The sequence below is a fragment of the Nerophis lumbriciformis genome, linkage group LG04 (genome assembly GCF_033978685.3).
Source record: "Nerophis lumbriciformis linkage group LG04, RoL_Nlum_v2.1, whole genome shotgun sequence".
NCBI lineage: Eukaryota > Metazoa > Chordata > Actinopteri > Syngnathiformes > Syngnathidae > Nerophis > Nerophis lumbriciformis.
The window spans coordinates 54,160,001-54,180,800 of NC_084551.2; the positions used below are offsets into that span (position 1 = coordinate 54,160,001).

At 41.6% G+C, this 20,800-nt stretch overlaps 1 protein-coding gene across 1 annotated transcript in view; it reads right to left on the reverse strand.

Annotated features, from left to right (window-relative positions):
- The window catches only part of LOC140678734 (ephrin type-B receptor 5-like), a gene marked incomplete at its 5' end in the record, with an annotated part of 57,292 nt that extends 41,516 nt beyond the window's left edge, over positions 1-15,776 (reverse strand). Inside the window, 3 exons of the mRNA XM_072912936.1 lie at positions 243-538; positions 8,097-8,266; positions 15,465-15,776. Coding sequence (XP_072769037.1) covers positions 243-538; positions 8,097-8,266; positions 15,465-15,776 — 778 coding nt within the window. The remainder of the gene's footprint in view (positions 1-242; positions 539-8,096; positions 8,267-15,464) is intronic.
- Positions 15,777-20,800: the final 5,024 nt, after the last annotated feature.

The window sequence follows — 20,800 nt, forward strand, 5'->3', positions numbered from 1 at the left end:
ACACGTGTTTTTATCCATGCATCCATCCATTTTTCTACTTATTGGCTGGAGTCTATCCCATTGACAAAATAAAGTGTCTGGTTCACAATAGGTAAACAAAAACAAAAACTACTTTTGGCTCTTATTTAAATAATTTGGTTTTGCTCTCAAAGCCTTCCTGTATTCAGACTCAAACTCCCTGACTTTGTCAACAGTAACCACATTGAGTGAAGACATTTTTTTTCGAAGTCAGCCTGTCTTACCCAAACAGGCGGATCCGTTGTCGTTGGGTTGGTAGCCGCCGTCGCAGACGCAGCCGCCGACCGCCACCATCCACTCGCCTTCCGCGTTGCAGTGCATGCGAGGCTTCCCGCCCGCCGCGGCCTGGCTGTGGGTCACGCACGTCCCGTTCACGGCCACCAGGGACGTGGCTTCCGCCCCTGACGGTGTGGCCGGGTAGGACGCCAAGTGGAGGCTGGTGGCGGGACAGCGGCGGTAAAAGACCGACACCCCCATGAGGGAAACGCAGGCGCCGCTGTCCACCACCGCCAGGACGAATCTAGGCGGGGAAACAACACGGTCAGACTGAGATTGTAAATATGATAAATTTGTTTTATATTTATTTCATTATTCTTTTCCATTTGTAATTTTTTATGTGATAATATAAAATTAATGGACAATAATCAGCCTATTTTCAAGTTAAGCAGGGGTTATTTTATTTATTTTATTTTATTTTTCTTAATTTTTCTAATTGTTATAATTTTGTTTTTATTTAATAAAATATGATAATATGATAACACTGTTTATGAACAATAGGCATCCCTAATATTTATTTAAATGTTTTCAAGTGTGTTCTATGTATTTTTGACCAAAATTAATTATACTTTATTATACTTTTTTTCTTTCATTTTTTAAATGTGTATTCTTATTTTTTATAATTGTACTAATTTTGTAGTTATTATAAAATATGATAATATGATATGATTACACTGTTTATAAACAATAGTGATTCCTAATATTCATAAGCATATTCTACGTATTTTTAACCAAATTAAGCAGGACTATTACATGTATTTCCTATTTTTATATTCTTATTTTAATGGTTCTAATTTTGGTTTTATGAAAAAAACGGACAATATTAATCCAGGACACTACTCTATTTATTGTTATTTTTTTCCAAGTGTGTTCTATATACAGTATTTTTGGCCAAATTTAATTTATTATAATTTTTAAGTTAAGTTATTTATTTATTTATTTTTTTAATTGTACTAATCTTGTTTGTATTTAAAAACAAAAAAAATGATAATACTGTTGAATAATAGTCATTCCTATTATTTCTTGTAATATTTTCAAGCGTATTCTACGTATTTTTGACCAAAATTAAGCAGGGTTATTCCATTTGTGTAATTTTTTTTAAATTCTTATTTTAATCCAGAACCCTACTTTATTATTGTTTTTGTTTTTGTTTTTTAACGTGTTCTATGTATTTTTGATCAAAATTAAGCAGGGTTGATTTATAATAATTTTTCATTTCATTTCTTTTTTCATTAATTTGTTTTAATTGTACTAATTTTGTTTTTATTACAAAAAAAATAAAAAAATAAAAATATATTAAAAAAAAAAAAATATATATATATATATACATATATATATATATATATATATATATATATATATATATATATATATATATATATATATATATATATACACACATATATATATATATATATATATATATATATATATATATATATATATATATATATATATATATATATATATATATATATATATATATGATAATACTGTTTATGAACAATAGTCATTCCTAATATTTATTGAATATTTTACAAGCATATTCTACGTATTTTTGACCAAAATCAAGCAGGATTAATTCATGTTTTTACTTTTTTTTCCATTCTTATTTTAATTGTTTTAATTTTGGTTTTATGAAGAAAAATTGACAATAATCATACAGAACCCTACTGTATTTATTGTTATTTTTTTCAAGCGTGTTCTCCGTATTTTTGGCCAAAATTAAACAGGGTTAAATTATAATTTTGTATTTCTTTATATTATTTTTGTATATGTTTTAATTGTACTAATTTAGTTTTTATTAAAAATGAAAAAAATATGAATGATAACACTGTTTATTTCTTGAATTTTTTACAAGCATATTGTACATATTTTTGACCAAAAATAAGCAGATTTATTTTTATTTTTTTACTTTTTTTTCCCATTCTTATTGTAAATTGTTAGAATTTTGTTTGTATCCAAAAAAAAAAGTGCACAATAATAATCCAGAACACTACTTTATTTATTGTTATTATTTTCGAACGTGTTCTACGTATTGTTGACCAAAATTAGGCAGGGTTAACTTCACAAAATTCACGGTTTTCCCGTAATTTCCAGTAATTTTCTTCCCATTGACAATCAATGGGAAATATATAATGGACTGCATACTCCACATTTCTCATCCGATTTGAACCGTTCTAACATCCACACACTCCACTCGCCTTGGACCAATCATACCACCAGTTTCCAAGTTCAAAAAAATTCCAAGAATTTTCAGAATTCCCGTTTTTCCTAAGCGCTATTTTCACCACCACATTTTTTGACCATTTCTCCTTCAAAACATTCTTCTTAATCGGGACAACAAAAGTTTTTTTGGTTTATTTTTTCGTAAAAATTACCTGGAATTCCAAAATACTTATTAAAATTCAAAATGTTACTATGTCAACATTTGTCAACCGTTTCAGAGAATTCCAACACCAACCCATTCATATCGTCTAGGTCTCGGACAATTATTGTATTACCTACATTTTCAAATAACTCCCGTTTTTCCCAAAAATTCCTATTTTAATTGTTCAAATTTTGGTTGAATAAAAAAATAATCATCCAGAACCTAACTTTATTTATTGTTATTTTTTTCGAACGTGGCCTACGTATTTTTGACCAAAATTAAACAGAGTTCATTTTTTACAATTTTTTTATTTAATTTTTACTATTATTATTATTTTTTTAAATTGTATTAATTGTGTTTTTATTTAAAAAAAAAAAAAAAAAAAAAAAAAAAAAATATATATATATATATATATATATATATATATATATATATATATATATATATATATATATATATATATATATGATAACACTGTTTATTAACAATAGGCATCCCTAATATTTCTTGTAATTTTTTCAAGCATATTTTGCATATTTTTGACCAAAGTTAGGCAGAGTTAATGAATGATCAAATTTAATTTAATGTTGTTGTTTTTTTTAATGTTTAATTGTACTAATTTTGTTTTTATTTAAAAAAAAAATGATTACACTTTTAATGAACAATAGTCAATCCTAATATTTTATTTATTTTTTTCAAGCATATTCTATGTATTTTTGAGCAGAATTAAGCAGGATTATTTTATTTTTTTTAACTTTTTTAAATTCCTATTTTAATTGTTCTAATTTTGGTTTTACAAAAAAAATGTGAAGTGAAGTGAAGTGAATTACATTTACCTGTATATAGCGCTTTTTCTCAAGTGACTCAAAGCGCTTTACATAGTGAAACCCAATATCTAAGTTACATTTTTTTTTAAACCAATGTGGGTGGCACTGGGAGCAGGTGGGTAAAGTGTCTTGCCCAAGGACACAACGGCAGTAACGAGGATGACAGAAGCTGGGATCGAACCTGCAACCCTCAAGTTGCTGGTACGGCCTCTCTACCAACCGAGCTATACCGCCCCAAATGGACAATAATCATCCCAAAAAACTCCCGTTTTTCCCGAAATTTCTCAAAAACTCCAATTCAAATGAATGGACTTATTCATAGTTATACGATGCCCAAAATTCTCAAAAATGTTGGATCATTTTTTATCCGACCCAAACCTTTTCAACTGCAATAAAAAAATATAATATGGAATTTCACACAAATACTTTTTCTTATAACATAATTATCAAAATTTTGTTGTTTTTGGATACTGGTATCGGTCCGACATCATCGAATAAAGAAATATGTAATGATATCGGCTAATGTGTGATACCATGTGCGATACAAGCAGTCCTGCAGCGTGTTTACAGTCAGTTAACATCTAAATTTGCATTTTACTAAAAGTATTTCCGAAAGGTAAACATGCTTGGCTATAGGCTATTAGGACCTTGCAGCTACACAACAGCTAAGCAAACAGTAGCGCACAAGATAGACACAAATAATAATTGAACAATATCGCAGTGTGAAACAGCACCTTTTTCAATATAAATGTTACGGCTCAGGCTCCTGCCAACGCCGCTCATCCGTCTGTGCGCACCTCGGGACACGCCCACTGGTGCGCACATCCAGGGACGCGCCGCGCGCGTCTCCGCCCTGCTGCAGCCACCAGCTGCAATCACTCGCTGGCAATCTGCACACCTGCGACTGATCAGAGCGAGATCAATAAAGGACCAGTGGACCCAAGGATCGTCGCGGGAACTTAATTTTCTCATGGTGTACCGTAAGCCTTATCCGCTCTTACATGTTGTTTTTCCCTCCGTGATTCTGACGTCTGTTGCTCTTCCGCAGTGCCTTCCCGAGTCTTCCCTCCTCGAGATCTCCCGTTGTTTCCCCGGTGTTTTGGACTGCCTTCTTCATTTCCCGACTCCTCACTCGCCCCTGGACTCTGACGTCTCTCTCTGCCCCCACGGACCCCTCGCTGATCTTGGACCCCTTTTGCCTTGCCCTCTTTGGACTTGTCTGCCTTTTCTCATCAACACTTGGTAACACACTTCAGATATCTACACACATAGTCTTACACCACACACACTCTTGTATTTTAGTCACACACTCTATTTCTATAGTTTAGTTGTATTGGTTATTATTATATATATATTTATTATATATAATAAATGATTGTATATACTGCCCCCTGGTGTCTGAGCCGTCACCTCTCTCAGTAAGCACAACAGTAAGTTCCCGCCAAAATTATTAAAGGACCTGACGGCACAGTTCCTTAGCCCCGCCCCCAGTGACTTTAGTTCCGCCCCCTGTGATTTTTTTTTTCTCTTTTTTCTGCCTCTTGCCCCATTCACCATGTCTTTTTCTTTTTTTCGCTCCACACCGGAGGAGTTTTCTTGTCCTGCCAAACTGTCATGGAAAGGCATGTTTAGCAGTGATGTGAGCAAGGAGGAATTTACCCGTCGCCTGGACACCCTCCTCCCACCCATAGTGACTGTTCCTCAGCCAGAGAGCAGCGTCTGGCATCCGCTTTCGGAGAGGGGGGGTAGTACTGGTGGCTGTGCTGATGGGGTGGCGCAGCTGCACCAAGACAGGCTACCCTCTGCCAGACTAATTCCACCTGTCTTCCGCTTTTCCCAGCCGCAACCACCAGTTCCCTGGCTAGCCTCCGAGCTAGCACCAGCCCCCTGGCTAGCGTCTGAGCTAGCACCTGTCCCCTGGCTAGCGTCTGAGCTAGCACCTGTCCCCTGGCTAGCGTCTGAGCTAGCACCTGTCCCCGAGCTAGCGTCTGAGCTAGCACCTGTCCCCGAGCTAGCACTTGTCCCTCGGCTAGCGTCCGAGCTAGCACCTGTCTCTCGGCTAGCGTCCGAGCTAGCACCTGTCCCTCGGCTAGCGTCCGAGCTAGCACCTGTCCCTCGGCTAGCGTCCGAGCTAGCACCTGTCCCTCGGCTAGCGTCCGAGCTAGCACCTGTCCCTCGGCTAGCGTCCGAGCTAGCACCTGTCCCTCGGCTAGCGTCCGAGCTAGCACCTGTCCCTCGGCTAGCGTCCGAGCTAGCACCTGTCCCTCGGCTAGCGTCCGAGCTAGCACCTGTCCCTCGGCTAGCGTCCGAGCTAGCACCTGTCCCTCGGCTAGCGTCCGAGCTAGCACCTGTCCCTCGGCTAGCGTCCGAGCTAGCACCTGTCCCTCGGCTAGCGTCCGAGCTAGCACCTGTCCCTCGGCTAGCGTCCGAGCTAGCACCTGTCCCTCGGCTAGCGTCCGAGCTAGCACCTGTCCCTCGGCTAGCGTCCGAGCTAGCACCAGCCCCTCGGCTAGCGTCCGAGCTAGCACCAGCCCCTCGGCTAGCGTCCGAGCTAGCACCAGCCCCTCGGCTAGTCTCCGAGCTAGCACCAGTCCCCAGGCTGGCCCCCACGTCTCCACCAGCTCCCAGGCTGGCCCCCACGTCTCCACCAGCTCCCAGGCTGGCCCCCACGTCTCCACCAGCTCCCAGGCTGGCCCCCACGTCTCCACCAGCTCCCAGGCTGGCCTCGACTCCAGCACCTCGGCCTGCTCCGCCGACTCCAGCACCTCGGCCTGCTCCGCCGACTCCAGCACCTCGGCCTGCTCCGCCGACTCCAGCACCTCGGCCTGCTCCGCCGACTCCAGCACCTCGGCCTGCTCCGCCGACTCCAGCACCTCGGCCTGCTCCGCCGACTCCAGCACCTCGGCCTGCTCCGCCGACTCCAGCACCTCGGCCAGCTCCTCAGCTGCCCTCCTCGTCTCCGGCTTTGATGTCCGCCGCTTCCACGCCTTTGACGTCTGCCGCTTCCACGGCGCCGATGACGTCTGCCGCTTCCACGGCGCCGATGACGTCTGCCGCTTCCACGGCGCCGATGACGTCTGCCGCTTCCACGCCGCCGATGACGTCTTCCTCCACGCCTGCCTCGCCGATGACGTCTTCCTCCACGCCTGCCTCGCCGATGACGTCTTCCTCCACGCCTGCCTCGCCGATGTCATATCCTCGTTTCCGGCGAGACGCACCATGGCGCCAATCACGTCCGCCTTCCCGACGGCCAAGATGGTGGCCGTCCCTTGGTCGCCGGCTTCAGCGGCGTTCTTCTCGCCGCCGCCATCAGACTCGTCCTCGGTGGATTCGGGGACACTGGGGCCGGCGACCCATCACCAGTTCTCCCCTCCACCCTCCCTTGTTTCGTGAGTATGTTGGACATCTGGAATCTGTCCATAGGGGGGGGATACTGTTACGGCTCAGGCTCCTGCCAACGCCGCTCATCCGTCTGTGCGCACCTCGGGACACGCCCACTGGTGCGCACATCCAGGGACGCGCCGCACGCGTCTCCGCCCTGCTGCAGCCACCAGCTGCAATCACTCGCTGGCAATCTGCACACCTGCGACTGATCAGAGCGAGATCAATAAAGGACCAGTGGACCCAAGGATCGTCGCGGGAACTTAATTTTCTCATGGTGTACCGTAAGCCTTATGCGCTCTTACATGTTGTTTTTCCCTCCGTGATTCTGACGTCTGTTGCTCTTCCGCAGTGCCTTCCCGAGTCTTCCCTCCTCGAGATCTCCCGTTGTTTCCCCGGTGTTTTGGACTGCCTTCTTCATTTCCCGACTCCTCACTCGCCCCTGGACTCTGACGTCTCTCTCTGCCCCCACGGACCCCTCGCTGATCTTGGACCCCTTTTGCCTTGCCCTCTTTGGACTTGTCTGCCTTTTCTCATCAACACTTGGTAACACACTTCAGATATCTACACACATAGTCTTACACCACACACACTCTTGTATTTTAGTCACACACTCTATTTCTATAGTTTAGTTGTATTGGTTATTATTATATATATATTTATTATATATAATAAATGATTGTATATACTGCCCCCTGGTGTCTGAGCCGTCACCTCTCTCAGTAAACACAACAATAAATTATAAAATAATTATAGTTGCATATTACTTACACATACAAAAACTAATAAAATGCAAAAATAATAAATGATTAAATAATTATTAAAATAATGAAATTATGCAATCGATGATTAAGTGAATATTTTAATAATTAAATGTACTTTTACAATAAATTACCACATGTATGGATTTATGGTAAATAATAATTATTGAAATTCAAGGAAATGTTTAAAGATGTATTTATTTATTTTGGACTTTCCATAAATAAACATTGTGTATCATTTTACACGTATTAAACATTATCATTTGTATTTTGTAATTAAGAATTTGTAATTATCGGACAATTACCTGCTTGCAGATTTCAGTTAAAATATTATTACAATTTTTTACACAAAAATTAAGCAGTTTTGAATTGTATTCCGTGATTACACTTTGTATGATGTGAATAAACTGTGATCATACGTATACACTTTTACCACACACATGTGGAACGGTCAAGTTTTACCCGTTGCGTGTGAGCGGGGCCAAGCTGCGCGTCTTGACGTTGACGCGACTGTATCGCTTGTCCTGGTACTGGTGTGGCGAGCTCGGCTCCACCTTGGAAAAGCTCTTGTCCGCGGCGATGGTGTCGATCTTCACCCAGCCCTCCCTGGTGACCTTCTCGCCGCCGGACGGCTGAAAATACATGTCACAAACTTTTAAATGGCACAAAAGTTGTCACGGGCATTTTTACCACTGTGTTACATGGCCTTTCCTTTTAACAACACTCAGTAAAGGTTTGGGAACTGAGGAGACACATTTTTGAAGTGGAATTATTTCCCATTCTTGCTTGATGTACAGCTTAAGTTGTTCAACAGTCTCCCTTCTCATATTTTAGCCTTCATAATGCGCCACACATATTCAATGAGAGACAGGTCTGGACTACAGGCAGGCCAGTCTAGTACCCGCACTCTTTTACTATGAAGTCACGCTGTTGTAACACGTGGCTTGGCATCGTCTTGCTGAAATAAGCAGGGGCGTCCATGATAAAGTTGCTTGGATGGCTCTAAAAACTGCATGTACCTTTCAGTATTAATGGTGCCTTCACAGATGTGTAAGTTACCCATGTCTTGGGCACTAATACACCCCCATACCATCACACATGCTGACTTTTACACTTTGCGCCTAGAACAATCCGGATGGTTCTTTCCCTCTTTGGTCCGGAGGACACGACGTCCACAGTTTCCAAAAACAATTTGAAATGTGGACTCGTCAGACCACAAAACACTTTCCCACTTTGCATCAGTCCACCTTAGATGAGCTCGGGGGCCCAGCGAGGCCGACGGCGTTTCTGGGTGTTGTTGATAAATGGCTTTGGCTTTGCATAGTAGAGTTTTAACTTGCACTTTCAGATGTAGCGACCAACTGTAGTTACTGACAGTGGTTTTCTGAAGTGTTCCTGAGCCCGTGTGGTGATACCCTTTACACACTGATGTCACTTTTTGATGTAGTACCGCCTGAGGGATCCAAGGTGCGTAATATCATGGCTTACGTGCAGTGATTTCTCCACATTCTCTGAACATTTTGATGATATTACAGACCCTAGATGGTGAAATCCCTAAATTCCTTGCAATAGCTGGTTGAGAAATGTTGTTCTTAAACAATTTGCTCACGCATTTGTTGACAAAGTGGTGACCCTCGCCCCGTCCTCGTTTATGAACGACTGAGCATTTCATGGAAGCTGCTTTTATACCCAATCATGGCACCCACCTGTTCCCAATTAGCCATGTTCACCTGTGGGATGTTCTGAATAAGTCTTTGATGAGCATTCCTCAACTTCCTCAGTCTTTTTTGCCACCTGTGCCAGCTTTTTGGAAACATGTTGCAGGCATCAAATTCCAAATGAGCTAATATTTGCAAAAAATAATAAAGTTTTGCAGTGTGAACATGAAATATCTTGTCTTTGCAGTCTATTCAATTGAATATAAGTTGAAAATGATTTGTTGTATTCTCTTTTTATTTACCATTTACACAACGTGACAACTTCACTGCTTTTGGGGTTTTTGAATATACATATAATATAAACCTGTTTAACATATGGATACCGTTCACATTTGAATTGATACTGGTACTCAACGGTACCAATTTTGTGTGTGTTAATAAATTGACAATAAAATGTGTTCATAATAAAATTTTATTTGAAAAAATAAGCTCATTATGATATCTGGATACTTGTTATATCTTACATTTGCGTCTCATTTTCAATGCAGTTGCACTTCCAAGACATTAGATGGCAGTACTGTAGAGACTATAAGTTGTCTAACGAGGAAGTAGCTGTTTCCATGAAGTCGCATGTGTCATGTTGCGCTCTACAAAGTGTTTATACTGTAAGTATTGTGCTTATTACACACCAGCAGTTTGATTGCAACAATCATCTTAGTTGTAGTTTTTACTACCAATCAAAAAAACAAATGCCATGTAAAATTGGTAGTGCTAATAGTACGCCTGTCTTTCGCAAATCCAATGTAAATTAGCATCAAGCTAACGCATTTTGAAAGAGTGGGGACTTACTTTACATTTTCGACCAAGTTGGTGTTTAAAATTGCAACATTACTTAAAAGAGAGTTTGAGTGTGCAACAAAAGTATCGTAATATGTCACCATTTTGATTTTACGTGAATCGATACCCTGTAGTACCGAAGGAATTCGGTTTGTGCCTTCAAAAGTACTGAATTTGGTATCCATCCTTACTAGGGTTGTACGGTATACCGGTACTAGTACTAATGATTCAATACTCTGTTTGAAAAGTACCGGTTCCACATGTCACGTCATGACATTGCTGGTTGTACGAGCAGAGGAGCATGTTCGGCAGCGCACACACACTGAGTACTTACAAACAGACACGGTGTGTGGACAGAAAAGGGAGAACGGACGCATTTTGGCCTAAAAAGTAAAGATAAAGAAGTTATAACACTGAAACATCCTCAGGAAGAGGTGCATTAACATCATCTAGCTAGCAGCTAGCATCCATCCGGCCGTGTTTTAGCTACTTCTAAATCACTAATCCTCGCATCCATGGTGACAAATAACGTATGTTTCTTACAAGTATTATTATCACTGCAGGACCAGGAGTAGCTAAACATGCTTCACTACACACCGTAGCTCACCGGCGTCACAATGTAAACAAATCCCATCGGTGGATCTACACCTGACATCCACTGTAATGATACCAAGTACATGAGCGTATCTAGTCGATACTACTATGACTCCATCAATACTTTTTATGATCACAAAATATTTTTTCCTTTTAAAAAAAAAATCATATTATGTTTATAAAGTCAGTAAATATGTCCCTGGACACATGAGGACTTTGAATATGACCAATGTATGATCCTGTAACTACTTGGTATCGGATCGATACCCAAATTTGTGGTATCATCCAAAACTAATGTATAGTATCAAAGAAGAGAAGAATAAGTGATTATTACATTTTAACAGAAGTGTAGATGGAACATGTTAAAAGAGAAAGTAAGCAGATATTAACAGTTAATGAACAAGTAGATTAATAATCAATTTTCTACTGTTTGTCCCTCATAATTTTGACAAAATAATAGGTGTATAAATGACACAATATGTTACTGCATACGTCAGCAGACTAATTAGGAGTCTTTGTTTGTTTACTTACTACTAAAAGACAAGTTGTCTAGTATGTTCACTATTTTATTTAAGGACTAACTTGCAATAATAAACATATGTTTTATGTACCCTAAGATTTTTTTGTTAAAATAAAGAAAATAATAACATTATTTGTGGTCCCCTTTATTTAGAAAAGAACCGCATAGTACCGAAATACAGGTACTTTAATAACATATTTGTATCAGGACAACACAAAAATATGTATGTATATATATATATATATATATATATATATATATATATATATATATTTATATATATATATATATTTATATATATATATACATATTTTTATTTATTTTCTTTTTTTTAATTTAATTTTTTTTTTCTTCCTTTTTTGTTTTTCAGGCAAATTGATGCACTTTAAGTATTTTCTCATACAGACTAGAGATAATGATAGTGAAGTTATTATTTTTTGTTGTAAATTGATCTATATTACTTTTATTGTTTTTTTGTTGTTAAAATAAAGCCAATAATGCCATTTGCTTGTGGTCCCCTTTATTTTAGAAAAGTACCGAAAGGTACAGAAATACCGGTACTTTAATAAAATATTTGTATCAGGACAACGCTAATATATATATATATATATATATATATATATATATATATATATATATATATATATATATATATATATATATATATATATATATATTTAATTTCTTTTTTTTCCCTTTATTTTTCAGGCAAATTGATGCACTTTAAGTGTTTTCTGATACAGACTAAAAATAATGATGGTAAAGTTATTCTTTTTTGTTGTAAATTGATCTATATTACTTTTATTGTTTTTTTTTGTTAAAATAAAACCAATAATGCCATTTGCTTGTGGTCCCCTTTTTTTTTAGAAAAGTACCAAAAAGTACCGAAATACCGGTACTTTAATAAAATATTTGTATCATGACAACACTAAAATATATATATATATATATATATATATATATATATATATATATATATATATATATATATATATATATATATTAAATTTATTTATTAATTTTTTTCTTTTTTTTTTCAGGCAAATTGATGTTTTCTGATACAGACTAAAAACAATGATAGTGAAGTTATTCTTTTTTGTTGTAAATTGAGCTATATTACTTTTATTGTTTTTTTTGTTAAAATAAAGCCAATAATGCCATTTTTTAATAAAGTTATTATTTTTTGTTGTAAATTGATCTATATTAATTTTATTGTTTTTTTTTTGTTAAAATAAAGCCAATAATGCAAACTTTTTTGTGGTCCCTTTATGTAGAAAAAGTATAGAAAAGTATTAAAAATACCTTTTGGTACCAGAACCAAAAAATTGGTATGGGCACAACCCTAATCCCTACACTTGATCACATCGTGGAAGTCGCTTCCTAGCGGTTCCACTGTCATACACGGCACAAGAGACAAGCGTGCAGGTTTTAACAAGGTTTTGATAATAATGTTTTCACAAAAAGTTTTCTCTCCAGTAGAACGTGACTTTTCAGTCACGTCCGTATCCTCTCTCTCCTCCTGCTCCTGGCCGCTTACTGTTAAAGACAGCAGATGATTAGATTAACACGTACCACCTGGGATATCTAATCACCTGCCAGCTGTGTCTCGCCGTCAGCACTGCCACGCCCCCGTCTGATGGTGCTCTGTACTCAGCACCATGGACAGAGGCGGTGACTTTTGCTCCTGCAGGCAGCGCTGGCTACATCTCCCTCCACACATTTATTGTTTGATACGTTGAAACGAGTCTACGGCAAATAATAATGCATAATGTATCCGGACGTGACGTCGCCAAAAGCAAAGGCGACAATGTCAGTCATGTTTCAAAAAAGTAGCAATCGCCATAATTGTTATTTATTGCCGAGAGCGGACTTTATTTTCCTGACAGCACGCCGTCGTGAGGCTAATATGCCGCGATTCCGCAGACCCAAGATGTTGTCTCTCAAACCCCCCCCCCCCCCCCCCCCCTCTAGACCGGCTGGTTGGCCCCAAGGCTTCTCTCAGTCCAAAGATGTTTTGTGAATCTTTCGGGTCTTTCATCCGGAGACGTTCCTTCCTCCCTGTGAAGTGACGCCCAAGTGGAGCGTGATCCGCCAAGGCCACGGGGAGGGAAGTGCTATTTGTAAAGACGAGTCGATGCCTTTTAATCACAGCCTGACGAGGAAGCAGACGAGAGCAGGAAGCTCTCACTTTTGTCCTCATCAACATTTACTCTCACAAATCCAGTCTCATTCATCCCGTCATCCATTCCGTGCATCTCAGGGTGCTTTTATAACCACTTCATAATGCAGCAAGGTCGTTTTATTCCCTCTTTTGCACGACAAACACGACAAAACAAGATTATAAAGGTCATGTTTGAATTTGCAATCGACACGGAAACACTTCCTTGTGGTCTACAAAACACGTGATGCTGGTTCTTTGGTCATAATGTTGCACAAAGTAGGTTTTACAGACCATCTTCACGTCTTATTAGAACAACAAAGACGACTATTTTCGGACAAAAGAGGACTCGCTACCTTATCTTTGTGAAGCTGAGTATACTGAGGATGAACTAGTGCTTCTAATAGCCTGCACCAAGGAGGAGTGAGACGTTGGAATTTGGAAATGTGGAATATGAAGCCATGCTATTTTGACATAAATGGAGTGCTTACCCAAATAAACCGGAAAAAATAATCATATTGATCATGATACACGCAGCACGTCATGCATGTATCATGACAGAGCTGTGTAGGAACAAAACATGATACATATATATATATATATATATATATATATATATATATATATATATATATACAAACAGGCAACAGGAAACAGGAAACAGCCAACAGCCAACAGGAACCAGGATAACAGGTTACAAAAAACAGGCAACGGGAAACAGGCAACAGGAAACAGGATAACAGGTTACAGGCAACAGGTAACAGGAAACAGCAAACCGGAACCAGGGTAACAGGTTACAGGAAACAGGCAACAGGAAACAGCAAAAAGGAACCAGGATAACAGGTTACAGGAAACAGGCAACAGAAAACAACAAACAGGAACCAGTATAACAGGTTACAAGAAACAGGCAACATGAAACAGGAAACAGCAAACAGGTTACAGGAAACTGGAAACAGACAACAGGCAACAGGCAACAAGAAACAGGAAACAGTTAACAGGAACCAGGATAACAGGTTACAGGAAACAGGCAACAGGAAACAGCAAACAGGAACCAGGGTAACAGTTTGCAGGAAACAGGAAACAGGCAACAGACAACAGGCAACAGGAAACAGTTAACAGGAACCAGGATAACAGGTTACAGGAAACAGGCAACAGGCAACAGGCAACAGGAAACAGGAAACAGTCAACAGGAAACAGTCAACAGGAACCATGATAACAGGTTACAGGAAACAGGAACCAGGATAACAGGTTACAGGAAACAGGAAACGGCCAACAGGAACCAGGATAACAGGTTACAGGAAACAGGAAATAGTAAACAGGAAACAGCAAACAGGAACCAGGGTAACAGGTTACAGGAAACAGGCAACAGGAAACAGAAAACAGTTAACAGGAACCAGGATAACAGGTTACAGGAAACAGGCAACAGGAAACAGGAAACAGTCAACAGGAACCAGGATAACAGGTTACAGGAAACAGGAAACAGCCAACAGGAACCAGGATAACAGGCTACAGGAAACTGGAAACAGCCAACAGGAACCAGGATAACAGGTTACAGGAAACAGGGGATAGGAAACAGGAAACAGCCAACAGGAACCAGGATAACAGGTTACAGGAAATAGGCAACAGGAAACAGCCAACAGGAACCAGGATAACAGGTTACAGGAAACAGGCAACAGGATACAGGATACAACCATCGAGCCCTGACTGGAGGGTGAGGCAGGCATAAATAGTAGCCTTATTGGCAACTGCAACCAGGTGTGCCAGGCTGCCAATCAGAGACAGGTGAGGGAAACGAGCCCTCAGGGAGACATGCAGGAAATGGAACCAAAATAAGAGCGCTGACAGGAAATAAACACAAACATAACCAAACAAGCCTGACAGTTATGTGGTAAAGCATCATATTACGTTGTATTGTTCACCTTAAGTCTTTGTGTTTTTCACACAATCTAAACAACATTTATTTTCATTTTTTTATCAATAATCTTATTTTTTTTCATATAACACCAAAATACTTTGAACACGGATTAAACGGAGGAATACAACGGCATGAGCCCATCGCTCACCTCGGCCGCCCAGGTCCTCTCCAGTTCCCGCTGGCTGTCGGCCTGCCTGTAGAACAAGGTGAGCGTCTCCCTGCAGGTGGGCGAGGGGCTCCGCAGGCTGGCGCAGTCCCGCACCGAGAAGCGCAGCGTGACGAAAACCCGCGGGGCGGCGTGGCGGTAGAGGAAGGGCGTGGCCAGCCAGTTGTCTCTGACGCGGGAATTCTGGTTGACGTTGCACACCTCGAACGTGCGAATCAGCCTCCCCCGGTCGTCCAGGACGCTGACTTCGTCCCACTGGAAGAAACCGGAAGAACACATCGTAAAGGTGGGATTTTTAGCGCAAGTGTGTTATTTAGCTTAGCTTAGCTTGTTAGCTTTTTCACTGTTAGCGCCAGTTAATCAAGAGGTTGATTAATGACTTTAGTCTCCTTGTCCACAAACAGGGTATTGCACGATTGGAAGCTTGTCACTTTAATCACTGATTTGTTGTTCATTATTCCCTCGTAGTAGTAGAAGTAGTAGTAGTAGTGTATGTTTGCTGTGTGATGTTGCCATTTCAGCGTTGTTTCGTCAGTAACAAGTTTTTGCAAATAATCATTAACTTAGAATTTAATGGCAGCAACACATTGCAAAAAACTTGTCACAGGGGCATTTTTACCACTGTGTTACATGGCCTTTCCTTTTAACATCACTCAGTAAACGTTTGGGAACTGAAGAGATTGAATTATTTCCATTTTCAATGGGAGACAGGTCTGGACTACAGGCAGGCCAGTCTAGTACCGGCACTCTTTTACTATGAAGCCACGATGTTGTGACACGTGGCTTGGCATTGTCTTGCTGAAATAAGCAGGGGCGTCTATGATAACGTTGCTTGGATGGCTCTAAAACCTGTATGTACCTTTCAGCATTAATGGTGCCTTCATAGATGTGTAAGTTACAGAGATGGCGAAATAGTCTGGAAGTAGTCTTTGCAGTGGTCTGGGGTGTCAAAATAGTCAGGAAGGAGTCTTTGCCATGGTGTGGGGTGTCGAAATAGTCAGGAAGTAGTCTTTGCCATGGTGTGGGGTGTCGAAATAGTCAGGAAGTAGTCTTCGCAGTGGTCTGGGGTGTCGAAATTGTCAGGAAGTAGTCTTTGCCATGGTGCGGGGTGTCGAAATAGACGGGAAGTAGTCTTTGCCATGGTGTGGGGTGTCCAAATAGTCGGGAAGTAGTCTTTGCCATGGTGTGGGGTGTCGAAATAGTCGAGAAGTAGTCTTTGCCATGGTGTGGAGTGTCGAAATAGTCTGGAAGTAGTCTTTGTCGTGGTGCGGGGTGTCGAAATAGTCGGGAAGTAGTCTTTGCCATGGTGTGCGGTGTCGAAATAGCCGGGAAGTAGTCTTTGTCATGGTGCAGGGTGTCGAAATAGTCGGGAAGTAGTCTTTGCCATGGTGTGGAGTGTCGAAATAGTCAGGAAGTAGTCTTTGCCATGGTGCGGGGTGTCGAAATAGTCAGGAAGTAGTCTTTGACATGGTGTGGGGTGTCGAAATAGACGGGAAGTAGTCTTTGCCATGGTGTGGGGTGTCGAAATAGTCGAGAAGTAGTCTTTACCGGCTGTGGGGTGTCCAAATAGTCAGGAAGTAGTCTTTGCCATGGTGTGGGGTGTCCAAATAGTTGGGAAGTAGTCTTTGCCATGGCATGGGGTGTCGAAATAGTCAGGAAGTAGTCTTTGCCATGGTGTGGGGTGTCCAAATAGTCGGGAAGTAGTCTTTGCCATGGTGTGGGGTGTCGAAATAGTCAGGAAGTAGTCTTTGACATGGTGTAGGGTGTCAAAATAGTCATGAAGTAGTCTTTGCCATGGTGTGGGGTGTCGAAATAGTCAGGAAGTAGTCTTTGCAGTGGTCTGGGGTGTCGAAATAGTCAGGAAGTAGTCTTTGCCATGGTGTGGGGTGTCAAAATAGTTGGGAGGTAGTCTTTGAAATGGTTTGGGGTGTCAAAATAGTCAGGAAGTAGTCTTTACCATGGTGTGGGGTGTCAAAATAGTCGGGAAGTAGTCTTTACCGGCTGTGGGGTGTCGAAATAGTCGGGAAGTAGTCTTTGCCATGGTGTGGAGTGTCGAAATAGTCAGGAAGTAGTCTTTGCCATGGTGCGGGGTGTCAAAATAGTCGGGAAGTAGTCTTTGCCATGGTGTGCGGTGTCGAAATAGCCGGGAAGTAGTCTTTGTCATGGTGCAGGGTGTCGAAATAGTCGGGAAGTAGTCTTTGCCATGGTGTGGAGTGTCGAAATAGTCAGGAAGTAGTCTTTGCCATGGTGCGGGGTGTCGAAATAGTCAGGAAGTAGTCTTTGACATGGTGTGGGGTGTCGAAATAGACGGGAAGTAGTCTTTGCCATGGTGTGGGGTGTCGAAATAGTCGAGAAGTAGTCTTTACCGGCTGTGGGGTGTCCAAATAGTCAGGAAGTAGTCTTTGCCATGGTGTGGGGTGTCCAAATAGTTGGGAAGTAGTCTTTGCCATGGCATGGGGTGTCGAAATAGTCAGGAAGTAGTCTTTGCCATGGTGTGGGGTGTCCAAATAGTCGGGAAGTAGTCTTTGCCATGGTGTGGGGTGTCGAAATAGTCAGGAAGTAGTCTTTGACATGGTGTAGGGTGTCAAAATAGTCATGAAGTAGTCTTTGCCATGGTGTGGGGTGTCGAAATAGTCAGGAAGTAGTCTTTGCAGTGGTCTGGGGTGTCGAAATAGTCAGGAAGTAGTCTTTGCCATGGTGTGGGGTGTCAAAATAGTCGAGAAGTAGTTTTTGCCATGGTGTGGGGTGTCGAAATAGTCGGGAAGTAGTCTTTACCATGGTTTGGGGTGTTGAAATAGTTGGGAAGTAGTCTTTGCCATGGTGTGGGCTGTCAAAATAGTTGGGAGGTAGTCTTTGAAATGGTTTGGGGTGTCAAAATAGTCAGGAAGTAGTCTTTACCATGGTGTGGGGTGTCAAAATAGTCGGGAAGTAGTCTTTACCGGCTGTGGGGTGTCGAAATAGTCGGGAAGTAGTCTTTGCCATGGTGTGGAGTGTCGAAATAGTCAGGAAGTAGTCTTTGCCATGGTGCGGGGTGTCAAAATAGTCGGGAAGTAGGCTTTGCCATGTTGTGGGGTGTCGAAATAGTCAGGAAGTAGTCTTTGCAATGGTGTGGGGTGTCAAAATAGTTGGGAAGTAGTATTTGCCATTGTTCGGGGTTTGAAATAGTTGGGAAGTAGTCTTTGCCATGGTGTGGGGTGTCCAAATAGTCGGGAAGTAGTCTTTGCCATGCTGTGGGGTGTCGAAATAGTTGGGAAGTAGTCTTTGCCATGGTGTGGGGTGTCAAAATAGTCAGGAAGTAGTCTTTGCCATGGTGTGGGGTGTCAAAATAGCCGGGAAGTAGTCTTAGCCATGGTGTGGGTTGTCAAAATAGTCGGAAAGTAGTCTGTGCCATAGTTTGAGATGGCAAAGTAGTCTGGAAGTAGTCTTTGCCATCGTGCGGGGTGTCAAAATAGTCGGGAAGTAGTTTTTGCCATGGTGTGGGGTGTCGAAATAGTCAGGAAGTAGTCTTTGCCATGGTGTGGGGTGTCCAAATAGTCGGGAAGTAGTCTTTGTTATGGTGTGGGGTGTCGAAATAGACGGGAAGTAGTCTTTGCCATGGTGTGGGGTGTCGAAATAGTCGGGAAGTAGTCTTTGCCATGGTGTGGGGTGTCGAAATAGTCGGAAAGTAGTCTTTGATATGGTGTGGGGTGTCGAAATAGACGGGAAGTAGTCTTTGCCATGGTGTGGGGTGTCGAAATAGTCAGGAAGTAGTCTTTGCCATGGTGTGGGGTGTCGAAATAGTCGGAAAGTAGTCTTTGTTATGGTGTGGGGTGTCGAAATAGACGGGAAGTAGTCTTTGCCATGGTGTGGGGTGTCGAAATAGTCGGGAAGTAGTCTTTGCCATGGTGTGGGGTGTCGAAATAGACGGGAAGTAGTCTTTGCCATGGTGTGGGGTGTCGAAATAGTCGAGAAGTAGTCTTTACCGGCTGTGGGGTGTCCAAATAGTCACAAAGTAGTCTTTGCAATGGTGTGGGGTGTCAAAATAGTTGGGAGGGTAGTATTTGCCATGGTGTGGGGTGTCAAAATAGTCGAGAAGTAGTTTTTGCCATGGTGTGGGGTGTCGAAATAGTCGGGAAGTAGTCTTTACCATGGTTTGGGGTGTTGAAATAGTTGGGAAGTAGTCTTTGCCATGGTGTGGGCTGTCAAAATAGTTGGGAGGTAGTCTTTGACATGGTTTGGGGTGTCAAAATAGTCAGGAAGTAGTCTTTACCATGGTGTGGGGTGTCAAAATAGTCGGGAAGTAGTCTTTACCGGCTGTGGGGTGTCGAAATAGTCGGGAAGTAGTCTTTGCCATGGTGTGGAGTGTCGAAATAGTCAGGAAGTAGTCTTTGCCATGGTGCGGGGTGTCAAAATAGTCGGGAAGTAGGCTTTGCCATGTTGTGGGGTGTCGAAATAGTCAGGAAGTAGTCTTTGCAATGGTGTGGGGTGTCAAAATAGTTGGGAAGTAGTATTTGCCATTGTTCGGGGTGTTGAAATAGTTGGGAAGTAGTCTTTGCCATGGTGTGGGGTGTCCAAATAGTCGGGAAGTAGTCTTTGCCATGCTGTGGGGTGTCGAAATAGTTGGGAAGTAGTCTTTGCCATGGTGTGGGGTGTCAAAATAGTCAGGAAGTAGTCTTTGCCATGGTGTGGGGTGTCAAAATAGCCGGGAAGTAGTCTTAGCCATGGTGTGGGTTGTCAAAATAGTCGGGAAGTAGTCTGTGCCATAGTTTGAGATGGCAAAGTAGTCTGGAAGTAGTCTTTGCCATCGTGCGGGGTGTCAAAATAGTCGGGAAGTAGTTTTTGCCATGGTGTGGGGTGTCGAAATAGTCAGGAAGTAGTCTTTGCCATGGTGTGGGGTGTCCAAATAGTCGGGAAGTAGTCTTTACCATGGTGTGGGGTGTCGAAATAGTCGGAAAGTAGTCTTTGTTATGGTGTGGGGTGTCGAAATAGACGGGAAGTAGTCTTTGCCATGGTGTGGGGTGTCGAAATAGTCGGGAAGTAGTCTTTGCCATGGTGCGGGGTGTAAAAAATAGTCAGGAAGTAGTCTTTGCCATGGTGTGGGGTGTCGAAATAGTCGGGAAGTAGTCTTTGACATGGTGTGGGGTGTCGAAATAGACGGGAAGTAGTCTTTGCCATGGTGTGGGGTGTCGAAATAGTCGAGAAGTAGTCTTTACCGGCTGTGGGGTGTCCAAATAGTCACAAAGTAGTCTTTGCAATGGTGTGGGGTGTCAAAATAGTTGGGAAGTAGTATTTGCCATGGTGTGGGGTGTCGAAATAGTCAGGAAGGATTCTTTGACATG